This window comes from Hevea brasiliensis, chromosome 16 (assembly GCF_030052815.1).
Source record: "Hevea brasiliensis isolate MT/VB/25A 57/8 chromosome 16, ASM3005281v1, whole genome shotgun sequence".
Classification (NCBI taxonomy): domain Eukaryota; kingdom Viridiplantae; phylum Streptophyta; class Magnoliopsida; order Malpighiales; family Euphorbiaceae; genus Hevea; species Hevea brasiliensis.
The window spans coordinates 40,050,123-40,063,742 of NC_079508.1; the positions used below are offsets into that span (position 1 = coordinate 40,050,123).

General features: G+C 33.4%; 2 protein-coding genes and 2 pseudogenes across 2 annotated transcripts; 2 read left to right on the plus strand and 2 right to left on the minus strand.

Annotated features, from left to right (window-relative positions):
* Positions 1–711: 711 nt before the first annotated feature.
* On the minus strand, positions 712–1,364 carry LOC131174560 (pentatricopeptide repeat-containing protein At5g10690-like). The gene is made up of 2 exons (XM_058138259.1): positions 1,187–1,364; positions 712–1,118 (listed from the first exon to the last, which is right to left on the minus strand). The coding sequence occupies exons 1-2, from the start codon at positions 1,310–1,312 to the stop codon at positions 960–962; spliced, it is 285 nt and encodes a 94-aa protein (XP_057994242.1). The 5' UTR covers positions 1,313–1,364; the 3' UTR covers positions 712–959.
* A 913-nt stretch (positions 1,365–2,277) lies between these two features.
* On the plus strand, positions 2,278–3,965 carry LOC131174556 (probable mannitol dehydrogenase; annotated as a pseudogene).
* A 6,129-nt stretch (positions 3,966–10,094) lies between these two features.
* LOC131174559 (pentatricopeptide repeat-containing protein At5g10690-like) lies at positions 10,095–10,744 on the minus strand. Its single transcript, XM_058138258.1, has 2 exons — positions 10,567–10,744; positions 10,095–10,498 (listed from the first exon to the last, which is right to left on the minus strand). The coding sequence occupies exons 1-2, from the start codon at positions 10,690–10,692 to the stop codon at positions 10,340–10,342; spliced, it is 285 nt and encodes a 94-aa protein (XP_057994241.1). The 5' UTR covers positions 10,693–10,744; the 3' UTR covers positions 10,095–10,339.
* A 913-nt stretch (positions 10,745–11,657) lies between these two features.
* LOC131174557 (probable mannitol dehydrogenase) lies at positions 11,658–13,357 on the plus strand (annotated as a pseudogene).
* The last annotated feature ends 263 nt before the right edge of the window (positions 13,358–13,620 follow it).

Genomic DNA, 13,620 nt, shown 5'->3' on the forward strand with positions numbered 1-13,620 from the left:
TTTTATGAAATATATTCATATTTAAGTGATATGTTATTAAAAGTTCACTTTATAATAGAGGAGCAATGAACTGTTGAATGATTGTTGGGTAATTTATATTAAAATAGATGTATTTACAAGTATTGACAATAAAATTATTATGAATAAATTTTATTTAACAAATAATAAACTACTAGCATTGTAATTCAATTAATTATAACAGCATATTAATTTTGTATTAGAAATTCTTTTGTTTAACTTATATTTATTTTATGCATGTTATTTTTATAAGTAACATATTTTAATTGGACCTCTCAATTGACTTTTTGCATTTGTCACTGACTCCATACAATATAGAGACAAACATTAAAAATTAAAAAACTAATAAAAGGCCTCTCAACTAATGATCTTTCAATCTTTTGATAGAACTCAAAGCATAAATTCAAGAATCGGATTATTGTGAGAGAACCAATTATTTATAGAAAATATGAAAAAAAAGGGCCTAATGGAGCCAACAATCCAAGCCTTTGCGAGCTATAGTGTTTTAATCAAATTTTTCTAATTTTGAATCAATTAATCAGATTTTAAAAATTTGATTAAATTTTATTCATATTTGAAATTGAAATCGGAGGGGATTACCCTGCTAAGGTGTCATCACAACTGACAATTTTTTATTATATTTTGGGTAAGTCCTACATAGCAAGTTAAAAAAAAAAAAAAAAAAAAGGCTAAATTTGCAACTTCCATAATCCTATGCCCTAAATTAAAAGTTCATTCTTTCTTCTTCCTTCTTCAAAGCAGCTATTATCATCAGGTTGATGATTTTTCCTTCCCCTTCACGAGTTTGATGCATAGCACATTCCATCATTATCTGCATTTTGCTCTGCCAAGTTTGCATTCAATCAAGATAGGAGGATTGCCTCCTTCAAGAAGTGAAAAACCATAATGTGCAAGAAGGCCATTAGTGCAGCATATATCTCCTACACTACAACAGAGCAAGCAAGGCAAATAGAAGTAAGCCCAATGATAGTAATGGTAACGCAAAAAACATATTCTATTGTTTTGGGGGAAAACAAAACCTTGTTCCAGGGACCAAGTATTTGAAATGCTTCATTGATTCTTCGAGCATCTCCCAAACCCTTTCAAATAGCAAATTAAGAAGAAGGATTCATATTGATGTTTGGAAATTTTGAAGTAGCGGGAGTACCTTCAATAGTGTACCATATGTGATCCCATCAACGCCACAACTTTCCGGCTTCAACATCTCACAAAATATTCGAAGAACTGAATTAATATCGTAGCAGCAAACACAGGCCTCCATCACTGCATTCATATCAATTGGGTTCAGCTTGGCATATTGTCTCTTGGCAACGTCAATTTCCTAAAAAATCTATCAATTAAGGCAAAATGGATAATCATTAATCAAGAATTAGGGTTGAGAATCGGAATGAGAATTTGAAGAGGAAGAGAAAACACTTGTTGGAGCTATCTTCAACGAATGAGTTGAACGATGCGGGAGGTAAGTCGCTTGAGATTAGAGTGTCTGTGAGGAGGAATCTTGAGCATATGATGCCTTATTGGACCGAAAAAAGAAGAAGAATAGAATGAAATATTGAGAGAGGGTTATGGTTTTGATTTCAGGGGCTAGAGAGCTTAGATTTGATACATCGTTGGTGATGGAGGAGGATGAAGAAAGTGCAGGAAGAAATTTGATATATTACAAGTTTACCCTTTCTATGATTAAACTTTATTTTTAATTTCGTGTATGTCATGTGGTACTCACTCAAATATAATAAAAAAATGTCAGGTGTGATGACATCTATGTCAAGGGGCACACTCCCAATTTTAATTCGAAAATTGAATAAAATTTAATTAAAATTTCAAAATCTATCAATTGGTTCACAATTAAAAGAACTAGATTAAAAGGCTATACTTGTAAATATTTAAATTTTTGATGTCATTAGACAGAAATAATTATAATAATAACTTGAAAAAAAATGAGATCTTTTTTAATGAGCCTGTTATTCTCTTATTAAATTTAATTGATATAATTATTATTTTATTACATATTTGATTAGGTAAGCAGCCTTATTTTAAAATTTTCTGTGTTTTTTTGACTTCTTCCTAGTCTTGCGGCTGGCTCTTCGGTCAGCCGATACGTAAGGCCCAAAGAGGAAAAGCTCACCTAATACGTCATCACTCCATCGCCCAACCAAGATTCTTTCAACTTCCAACTACTATATATATTTATGTTAACGTACACCCTAACTCATCACCAGAAGATAGCATTCTAGCTATCTGCTTTCGACTCATCTGCAAATCTCTTTGCTATATTGTATTTTCCATCTAAATTTCTTGCGAAGAAAAATGGTCGCCAAATTGCCAGAAGAAGAGCATCCCAAACAGGCATTCGGATGGGCTGCAAGAGACGAATCTGGTGTCCTTTCTCCCTTCAACTTCTCCAGGAGGTTCTTTTTCTTCTTATAATTCCATAAATCTTTCTTGTGTCTCTTTTAAATCAACAAATCTTCTTTTTCTTAAATGTCTGAGAACAAATTCGATAATCCAGTTCTTCCTAATTATCCATAAATGACATGTTTGTGCAGGGCAACAGGAGAGAAAGACGTTTGTTTCAAGGTTCTTTACTGTGGAATGTGCCACTCGGACCTTCACATGGTCAAGAATGAATGGGGCACTTCCACTTACCCTCTTGTCCCTGGGTACGTATTCTGATCACATTAGCAATTAAAATGTTTAACGGTGTAAAGTTAAGCGTTGGAATCCCATCAACCAATATTAAAAATGATCTTTTCTGGTGATTTTATGATGCAGACATGAGATTGTGGGAGTGGTGACAGAGGTTGGCAGCAAAGTGGAAAAATTCAAGGTGGGAGATAAAGTTGGTGTGGGCTGCATTGTGGGATCATGCCACTCCTGCCATAACTGCACGAACAATCTTGAAAATTACTGCGCAGAAACGATACTCACCTATGGTGCGAAGTACTATGACGGAACCATCACTTACGGCGGGTACTCTGACATCATGGTTGCCGATGAGCACTTCATCGTTCGTATTCCAGATACCTTGCCTCTTGATTCTACTGCTCCTCTCCTTTGTGCTGGAATCACGGTGTACAGCCCCTTAAAATATTATGGACTTGACAAGCCCGGCATGCATGTGGGCGTAGTTGGCCTCGGTGGGCTAGGTCATATGGCAGTGAAATTTGCCAAGGGTATGGGGTTAAGGTGACTGTGATTAGCACCTCACCTAGCAAGAAACAGGAGGCTGTTGAACATCTTGGTGCTGATTCATTTTTGGTTAGCCGTGACCAAGATCAAATGAAGGTACGTATAATTTATAATTTACACTCAAGAGAAGTTGCCTATGTGCATGTATACTTAATTTCTGATCCTGATAAATCTTGCTGGTACAGGCTACAATGGGCACAATGGATGGTATAATTGATACGGTGTCTGCAACGCACCCTCTAGTACCTTTGATTGGGCTATTGAAGACTAATGGAAAGCTGATTTTGGTTGGTGCTCCAGAGAAGCCACTTGAGCTAGCAGCCTTTCCTTTGTTAATGGGTAATTGTCCATTCCTATATGTCTACTTCTTACTCATAATTCAAATAAAAATTAATTAACAATGTCAAATATATATTTACTATTGACAGGAAGGAAGATGGTGGGAGGTAGTGGCATTGGGGAATGGAGGAAACACAAGAAATGATTAATTTTGCAGCCAAACACAACATAACAGCAGACATTGAAGTTATCCCAATTGAGTATGTGAACACTGCCATGGAACGCATGTTGAAAGCTGATGTTAGATATCGATTTGTTATTGATATTAGCAACACAATCAAGTCTACCCACTGAATTTAATTTATATATGTATTTCAATTTTTATGTAATTGTTATGTTTGAGGATTTTGTGGTCTACTCCCTCATAATAAAATATCGTTAGGAGCAATTTTAATAAATTGGATATGAGTGAACGCATTTTTTTTTTAATTTTAATTCTAAAAATTAAACAAAGCACAAACATTGCAAAAGTCCAAGGGATCAACTCTTCTATCAACATGAAAAATATTGATTCAACATTTAGTAAACTTGTAACGCCTTTACTTTAGGTAGTCCGTACATTCTACTGTCTGTTCGGACAGCAAGAAAGTCTAGAACTACACTTAAACTAGGGTGAGGAGACATAAATTGACTGAATAAAGACTAAAAAAAATTAAGGAAAAATAAAAGAAATGAATTGCAAATGAGTTAAATGAGCCGGAGATCACGGTTATAGGTGACCCTAATGGGAAGCGACTGTGAAGACCGTTGTCAACCCCAGACCCGCAAGGAATCCTGTGAAATAAATATTTTGGATTAAATTGAAGGAATTATGAAGTCTAAATGATAATAAAAATACCAAAGAAAAATCCAAGAAAATTTAGCCAATCGGTAAGGACAGTTATAACTCGATAAGTCCAACAAAGTGCATTTTGGTCATTTCACCCCAGTGATGAATTTTGACCTAAATGTCAATTAAGTGAGAGAGATTAAAACACATAAAAATAAATTAAAATTATGAAATTATTTATGGAAATGAGAAAAGAAAGAAGAAAGGAAAAGAAAGAAAAGAAAAAGGAAATTAATTATGATGTAAGCATGACATAAGATGACATAATTAAAATATTAGGCCAATTAAACTTAGACATATGTGTATATATATAAGACAACTTCAATTAATTCCTTCTTATCCTATTTAGTCTTCTTCTTCTTTTTTGTTCTTCCATGGCCGAACCAACACCCCCTCCAAGCTTTCACCATTGTTTTCTCTTCTAACTTGATTTCCCATGCCATTTAACCCTAAAATCCATACCTCCCTTCACTAAAACTTACTTTTAGACATTGAGGAAGATAGTGGCAGCCAAGAAGTGAAGAAAAATTTAAAGTTTAGCAAGTCCAAGTTGGACACAAACAAGGTTAGTGCACTATGCACCCCATTTTCTTCTTTAACTAGTATAAGTATGTCAAATTAAGACAAATTTGCATGAAATTAAAAAGAAATACCATGTGTATATGGAACCCTAGAATTCAGCAGCCATGACAAGAGTTGGGGTTTGATGGTTTTGATGAAATTAATTAAGTTTATTAGTGTTATTGATGAGTATATGTAATAATTAAGTTGATTGGCATGTGTTTGCAAGAGATTGTGATTTTGAGTTAGGGTTTTGACCTAACTTTGGGAACTTTGTGTATGACTTGAAAATTAATGATGTTGAGACCAATTGTTAACTATTAGAAGTGCTATGAATGTCAATTGAAGTTTGGGAGTTGGGAGGAATTGAAATTGGGAGTGTTACATTTTCATGCAGGTTTTGGGACTTATGAGTCTAGTGTGACTATTGAGCCATAAGTAGAGTTGTGTTACTCCAATTAGTGTGAGGCCAATTGGAGATGAAACTAGGGTCATAATGCCCCATTTTGCATGAAGAAACCATGCCCAAAAACTGTCCCTAACCTGGCCTAAAAACTGCTTGAATCCGGATAATCCTAATCTGGCCCTGGAAAAATGACCAAATAAACAGTAAATGTTCAAATGGCCATAACTGACTATAGGAAGGTCAGAATGACCTGATTCTTGAACCATTGGAAAGGTTAGACATAGGATCACATTTTTCATGAAGAATACAGAACCTAATTCTACCTCTAACCCAACCAAATTCCTAGCACAATTTAGGTCACCAATTCTGTCCAGAACCAAACTGACCAGAAATTCTGGACTTGAACCTATCCGACCAGTTTTGGCAAAAATACCATAACTCGATCCACAAAACTGAAAATGCAGTGAAACAAAAGTCAAAGTCTCTATAAGACCTAAAACTACAATTTTGGTGTTTTGACCAAAACCTAGAACCCAATGGAACTAAGTCAATTAACTAGGACAAGTCAGTATGCCAAAACCTGAAATAGAACCAAAAAATCACTTGACTCTAGAACAGTGTTTATACTATAACTTTTAGTAAAAAACTCAAATTGGGATGAGCCAAACTGTTCTGAAAACCTAAGAGACAGGGCTCCAACTTTGATTTATAAACTTTCCTCAAATTTTGAGTGTAAGAACCCTAAAATGAGAGACAAAGCCACTGACTTGAACTTGGAATCCTGAAGGCACAGGGTACTTGAGTCCAGGCCAGTTAATTTGCTATAATTAATTCTATAAAACTTGAAAAATTGCAAATCTTAAATCTGAGTGATCTTAAGACATAGAGTAATAACTCCTATGAAGCATATTAGGCCTAAAAGTGGCTGTAACATATCTAAATAATTAGGAAAAAATTGATTCTAGAATTTACCTGGTTCTGGAACTAGAGTGAGTTAATGAACCAATTTTGGTTATTTGACCATAACTTAAGTTCTAAAACTCCAAATGACATGAATCAAAAAGGAAAACAAAGACAAGACATAGAGGAACAACTTCCATGAAGGAAGTGTGGCCAAACAGTGGCCACATCTTGAACAATTTGCTAGGTGAAGTAAAGACACCAAATCTGGACCTTGAGAAAGGTTCATAAAATAACTTAGCATATGATATTAAATTAATCAAAATGACTTGTTAAACATAAAAATAATATGAATATATATGTGGGACTTATGTTTCCCATTACAAGTGACATGAAAATGTTATGAAACACAATTAGTACATATCATGAAATAATGAAATTACAAGTACTTAATAATACTAATTTGTCTAAAGTATACCTAGACTTATATATATAGCATGGATCGATTGGTATACCAATTAAGGATTACAGATTGCAGTATTGCCCATAAGAATGATCATTGATAGACAACATATGTCTAATATGGTTGTTCTTCAAGCTTCATGCCTACCCATTGGCCATTGTGCCTGATTTTATTTCTGACTTTATGCCTGCCCGCTGGCCTTGTGCTAACATGACAGATGTATACATGTTAGACATACGGATATTTAACTAGTATATTCCTTGTATCCAGTCTTTATAGTTTGTTATGGATTACTTGGGCACAGATAAGAGTAATAAGCCTTAAATTTAAATAAGTACACGAAGAGATCACAGGTATGAGTACTAAGACTGAATATGGAATAAATGAATAGAAAAGATCCCGATTAACTTAATTGCTTCCAAAGTTCTATAAACATGTAAAAGATTTTAAATTCATGAAATTCTATATTTCTTTATAAGGTTATACGTGAAAATAATTATTTCAATTACTTAGTTATTTTTATTTCAATTTATACACCACTAAGCAATATGCTTAGCTGTTGAAATCAAAGTTCATCTGAGCTGTTGAAATCAAACCAAGGGATTTCTACAATGAGTGCTGGTAGTTTGAATAGTGGTCATAATCCTCAGAAATCAATTGGTTTCATGAAACAAAATCAAGGTATGTCTGCTTTGGGTCCATATAATGATAAGAAATCAACAGATCTTGGATCAATATTTGGTTCCAAAGAAAAACGAAAGCTTGCACCTAAACTTGCTCCGCCACCATCTACTGCTGTGGGCAGAGGAAGCGGAATAGGAAGAGGGGCCACTTCTACTTCAAGATCTACCCATGCCAAACCACAGTCGGAGCAGCCATCCCTTTTGGACTTGCTGTAATGGACTGGATTGCCTCTATCACATGAAAGGAGGGGTGAAAAAAGAGAGGTTCAAGTAGCCGTGACCATTCTATGCAGCGAGGCAGTTGGATTTTATGTTAAAAACGGTGGATTCTAAGTTCATTTGGGGCGAGAGATTCTCAATGGCCATAGTGAATGGCATGGTTTGTCGAGTGACTTTCGTGAGTTTGTAGCTTATTCTGACGGACCCTTTTGTTTTCTCTCTTTTTTTTTTTTTTTTGTCTTTAAAAAAAATATATATATATATGTTATGCTGTTTAGTTGGAACAGATAGGCTTTTTGATGTTTGAAAATAGTTTTTGCTGAAAATGTATTTTAAAAAACAATTCCAGTTCCAGCAACTGGTTTAGAAATAATTAAAAGAAATATTTGTCTGTACTCAAATATTAATTTCTAGCTTATATAATAATAAAATTACTTTTCTCCATTTTAAGGTAAAATGTTTAATTTTTCTCTTTGTATTTATTGGGAATCTTTAATTTAATTTCTTTTAAACTTTTTGCTTATACTAATTGATATGTTTTAATTTAAATTTAATTTAACTTTTTATTTAGATTAACGTAAAAATTTTAATTTAAATTTAATTTAGTTAATAAGTTAAAATTTGTAGTAAATTTTTTAATTTTTTGATTTAAATTTAAAAAGTTTAATTTAATTTAAATTTAAAAATAAAAAACTTAATTTTTTTTTATTTTTGAACTAAATTAAATTTTAAACTTTTAAATTAATTTAGATAAAAAATTTTAAAAAAATAAATTAAATTAAATTTATTGTGAAATTGAATTTTAAGCAATACTTTATATATATATATATATATCTGTGTGTGTGTGTAGCATAGCAGAATTAGCTGGTTTAAAATGAAATCTTAATAAAATAAAATAAATTAGAAGATGAGTATGTTAAAAGAGATAGATCTTTAAGGTGATTGGACTACTCGTTGGATCTTTTATACCGAAAGAATTGAATAGCTAATTTCACAGAACAAACACTACGTACCTGTCCACAAAACAATTCCTCCACAGACTGCGTACCCATACAAAAAACAAGATAAAAACAAAATAAATACTCCATACAGTAACAGACCTATGCTAGGAAGGAGCATTTTCACTAGAATTTCATATTTTTACAAGGGTATATTAGTAGTTTGCCAAACTCTTTAAGTTTCTTTAGTCCACCAGCAATATTGCAGAGTTAATTTCCTCAACAAAACCCAGCGACTTTGCCTTTCCAAAGTATAAAGAAATTCTACTTTTTTCATTTGATTAATAAATAATGAGCACCAACGGCTTGGGTACAATTGCATACTTGTTTATAAGCTTTCTTACTTCAATTATACATCTATATGTTTGTGTATATATATAAAAAAATTCTATTAAAGATTTAAGAAATTTGAGGCTTATATTCAATTCTCTTTAAATTAAAATATAAAATATATAATAAAATCTATCTATTTTTTACTTTAGATGTTCAGTTTTGAGCGTAAGAGATATGTTAAAATTTTATATTAGTTTGAAACAAGAGTAGTGTGTCTTTTATAAGGCTTTGAGCACTTCTCCCTTTGATAGCTTTTGGGATGAACGCCAACCAATTTTCTTAAGAAATTCCAACATACTCTTCTTTTTTTTTTTTTTTATAATTGCCTAACAATATTATTAACTAATTTTTGTCATTGTAATTCAGTCACGTTAAAATTATGAGATATTTAGTAATAATTTTATGAAATATATTCATATTTAAGTGATATGTTATTAAAAGTTCACTTTATAATAGAGGAGCAATGAACTGTTGAATGATTGTTGGGTAATTTATATTAAAATAGATGTATTTACAAGTATTGACAATAAAATTATTATGAATAAATTTTATTTAACAAATAATAAACTACTAGCATTGTAATTCAATTAATTATAACAGCATATTAATTTTGTATTAGAAATTCTTTTGTTTAACTTATATTTATTTTATGCATGTTATTTTTATAAGTAACATATTTTAATTGGACCTCTCAATTGACTTTTTGCATTTGTCACTGACTCCATACAATATAGAGACAAACATTAAAAATTAAAAAACTAATAAAAGGCCTCTCAACTAAAGACCTTTCAATCTTTTGATAGAACTCAAAGCATAAATTCAAGAATCAGATTATTGTGAGAGAACCAATTATTTATAGAAAATATGAAAAAAAAGGGCCTAATGGAGCCAACAATTCAAGCCTTTGCTAGCAAAAGTGTTTTAATCAAAATTTTCTAATTTTGAATCAATTAATCAGATTTTAAAATTTTGATTAAATTTTATTCAGATTTGAAATTGAAATCGGAGGGGATTGCCCTGCTAAGGTGTCATTAAAACTGACAATTTTTTATTATATTTTGGGTGAGTCTTACATGACACATAGCAATTTTAAAAAAAAAAAAAAAAAAAAAAAACCCTAAAGAAAGGCTAAATTTGCAACTTCCATAATCCTATACCCTAAATTAAAAGTTCATTCTTTCTTCTTCCTTCTTCAAAGCAGCTATTATCATCAGGTTGATGATTTTTCCTTCCCCTTCACTAGTTTGATGCATAGCACATTCCATCATTATCTGCATTTTGCTCTGCCAAGTTTGCATTCAATCAAGATAGGAGGATTGCCTCCTTCAAGAAGTGAAAAACCATAATGTGCAAGAAGGCCATTAGTGCAGCATATATCTCCTACACTACAACAGAGCAAGCAAGGCAAATAGAAGTAAGCCCAATGATAGTAATGGTAACGCAAAAAACATATTCTATTGTTTTGGGGGAAAACAAAACCTTGTTCCAGGGACCAAGTATTTGAAATGCTTCATTGATTCTTCGAGCATCTCCCAAACCCTTTCAAATAGCAAATTAAGAAGAAGGATTCATATTGATGTTTGGAAATTTTGAAGTAGCGGGAGTACCTTCAATAGTGTACCATATGTGATCCCATCAACGCCACAACTTTCCGGCTTCAACATCTCACAAAATATTCGAAGAACTGAATTAATATCGTAGCAGCAAACACAGGCCTCCATCACTGCATTCATATCAATTGGGTTCAGCTTGGCATATTGTCTCTTGGCAACGTCAATTTCCTAAAAAATCTATCAATTAAGGCAAAATGGATAATCATTAATCAAGAATTAGGGTTGAGAATCGGAATGAGAATTTGAAGAGGAAGAGAAAACACTTGTTGGAGCTATCTTCAACGAATGAGTTGAACGATGCGGGAGGTAAGTCGCTTGAGATTAGAGTGTCTGTGAGGAGGAATCTTGAGCATATGATGCCTTATTGGACCGAAAAAAGAAGAAGAATAGAATGAAATATTGAGAGAGGGTTATGGTTTTGATTTCAGGGGCTAGAGAGCTTAGATTTGATACATCGTTGGTGATGGAGGAGGATGAAGAAAGTGCAGGAAGAAATTTGATATATTACAAGTTTACCCTTTCTATGATTAAACTTTTTTTTTTTTAATTTCGTGTATGTCATGTGGTACTCACTCAAATATAATAAAAAAATGTCAGGTGTGATGACATCTATGTCAAGGGGCACACTCCCAATTTTAATTCGAAAATTGAATAAAATTTAATTAAAATTTCAAAATCTATCAATTGGTTCACAATTAAAAGAACTAGATTAAAAGGCTATACTTGTAAATATTTAAATTTTTGATGTCATTAGACAGAAATAATTATAATAATAACTTGAAAAAAAAATGAGATCTTTTTTAATGAGCCTGTTATTCTCTTATTAAATTTAATTGATTTCATAATATAATTATTATTTTATTACATATTTGATTAGGTAAGCAGCCTTATTTTAAAATTTTCTGTGTTTTTTTGACTTCTTCCTAGTCTTGCGGCTGGCTCTTCGGTCAGCCGATACGTAAGGCCCAAAGAGGAAAAGCTCACCTAATACGTCATCACTCCATCGCCCAACCAAGATTCTTTCAACTTCCAACTACTATATATATTGATGGGCACGTACCCCCTAACCCATCACCAGAAGCTAGCATTCAAGCTATCTGCTTTCGACTCATCTGCAAATCTCTTTGCTATATTGTATTTTCCATCTAAATTTCTTGCGAAGAAAAATGGTCGCCAAATTGCCAGAAGAAGAGCATCCCAAACAGGCATTCGGATGGGCTGCAAGAGACGAATCTGGTGTCCTTTCTCCCTTCAACTTCTCCAGGAGGTTCTTTTTCTTCTTATAATTCCATAAATCTTTCTTGTGTCTCTTTTTAAATCAACAAATCTTCTTTTTCTTAAATGTCTGAGAACAAATTCGATAATCCAGTTCTTCCTAATTATCCATAAATGACATGTTTGTGCAGGGCAACAGGAGAGAAAGACGTTTGTTTCAAGGTTCTTTACTGTGGAATGTGCCACTCGGACCTTCACATGGTCAAGAATGAATGGGGCACTTCCACTTACCCTCTTGTCCCTGGGTACGTATTCTGATCACATTAGCAATTAAAATGTTTAACGGTGTAAAGTTAAGCGTTGGAATCCCATCAACCAATATTAAAAATGATCTTTTCTGGTGATTTTATGATGCAGACATGAGATTGTGGGAGTGGTGACAGAGGTTGGCAGCAAAGTGGAAAAATTCAATGTGTTAGATAAAGTTGGTGTGGGCTGCATTGTTGGATCATGACAATACTGCCATAACTGCACGAACAATCTTGAAAATTACTGCGCAGAAACGATACTCACCTATGGTGCGAAGTACTATGACGGAACCATCACTTACGGCGGGTACTCTGACATCATGGTTGCCGATGAGCACTTCATCGTTCGTATTCCAGATACCTTGCCTCTTGATTCTACTGCTCCTCTCCTTTGTGCTGGAATCACGGTGTACAGCCCTTAAAATATTATGGACTTGACAAGCCCGGCATGCATGTGGGCGTAGTTGGCCTCGGTGGGCTAGGTCATATGGCAGTGAAATTTGCCAAGGGTATGGGGTTAAGGTGACTGTGTTTAGCACCTCACCTAGCAAGAAACAGGAGGCTGTTGAACATCTTGGTGCTGATTCATTTTTGGTTAGCCGTGACCAAGATCAAATGAAGGTACGTATAATTTATAATTTACACTCAAGAGAAGTTGCCTATGTGCATGTATACTTAATTTCTGATCCTGATAAATCTTGCTGGTACAGGCTACAATGGGCACAATGGATGGTATAATTGATACGGTGTCTGCAACGCACCTCTAGTACCTTTGATTGGGCTATTGAAGACTAATGGAAAGCTGATTTTGGTTGGTGCTCCAGAGAAGCCACTTGAGCTAGCAGCCTTTCCTTTGTTAATGGGTAATTGTCCATTCCTATATGTCTACTTCTTACTCATAATTCAAATAAAAATTAATTAACAATGTCAAATATATATTTACTATTGACAGGAAGGAAGATGGTGGGAGGTAGTGGCATTGGGGGAATGGAGGAAACACAAGAAATGATTAATTTTGCAGCCAAACACAACATAACAGCAGACATTGAAGTTATCCCAATTGAGTATGTGAACACTGCCATGGAACGCATGTTGAAAGCTGATGTTAGATATCGATTTGTTATTGATATTAGCAACACAATCAAGTCTACCCACTGAATTTAATTTATATATGTATTTCAATTTTTATGTAATTGTTATGTTTGAGGATTTTGTGGTCTACTCCCTCATAATAAAATATCGTTAGGAGCAATTTTAATAAATTGGATATGAGTGAACGCATTTTTTTTTTAATTTTAATTCTAAAAATTAAACAAAGCACAAACATTGCAAAAGTCCAAGGGATCAACTCTTCTAACATGAAAAATATTGATTCAACATTTAGTAAACTTGTAACGCCCTTACTTTAGGTAGTCCGTACATTCTACTGTCTGTTTGGACAGTAAGAAAGTCTGGAACTGTACTTAAACTAGGGTGAGGAGACATAAATTGACTGAATAAAGACCAAAAAAAATTAAGGAAAATA

Excerpts from the sequence above, each read along its gene's own strand:
- LOC131174560 (XM_058138259.1), bottom strand. The coding sequence starts at position 1,312 with ATGAATGCAGTGATGGAGGCCTGTGTTTGCTGCTACGATATTAATTCA. Across the intron at positions 1,119-1,186 it reads CATATGGTACACTATTGAAG|GGTTTGGGAGATGCTCGAAG; the intron begins GTACTCCCGCTA and ends GCTATTTGAAAG.
- LOC131174559 (XM_058138258.1), bottom strand. The coding sequence starts at position 10,692 with ATGAATGCAGTGATGGAGGCCTGTGTTTGCTGCTACGATATTAATTCA. Across the intron at positions 10,499-10,566 it reads CATATGGTACACTATTGAAG|GGTTTGGGAGATGCTCGAAG; the intron begins GTACTCCCGCTA and ends GCTATTTGAAAG.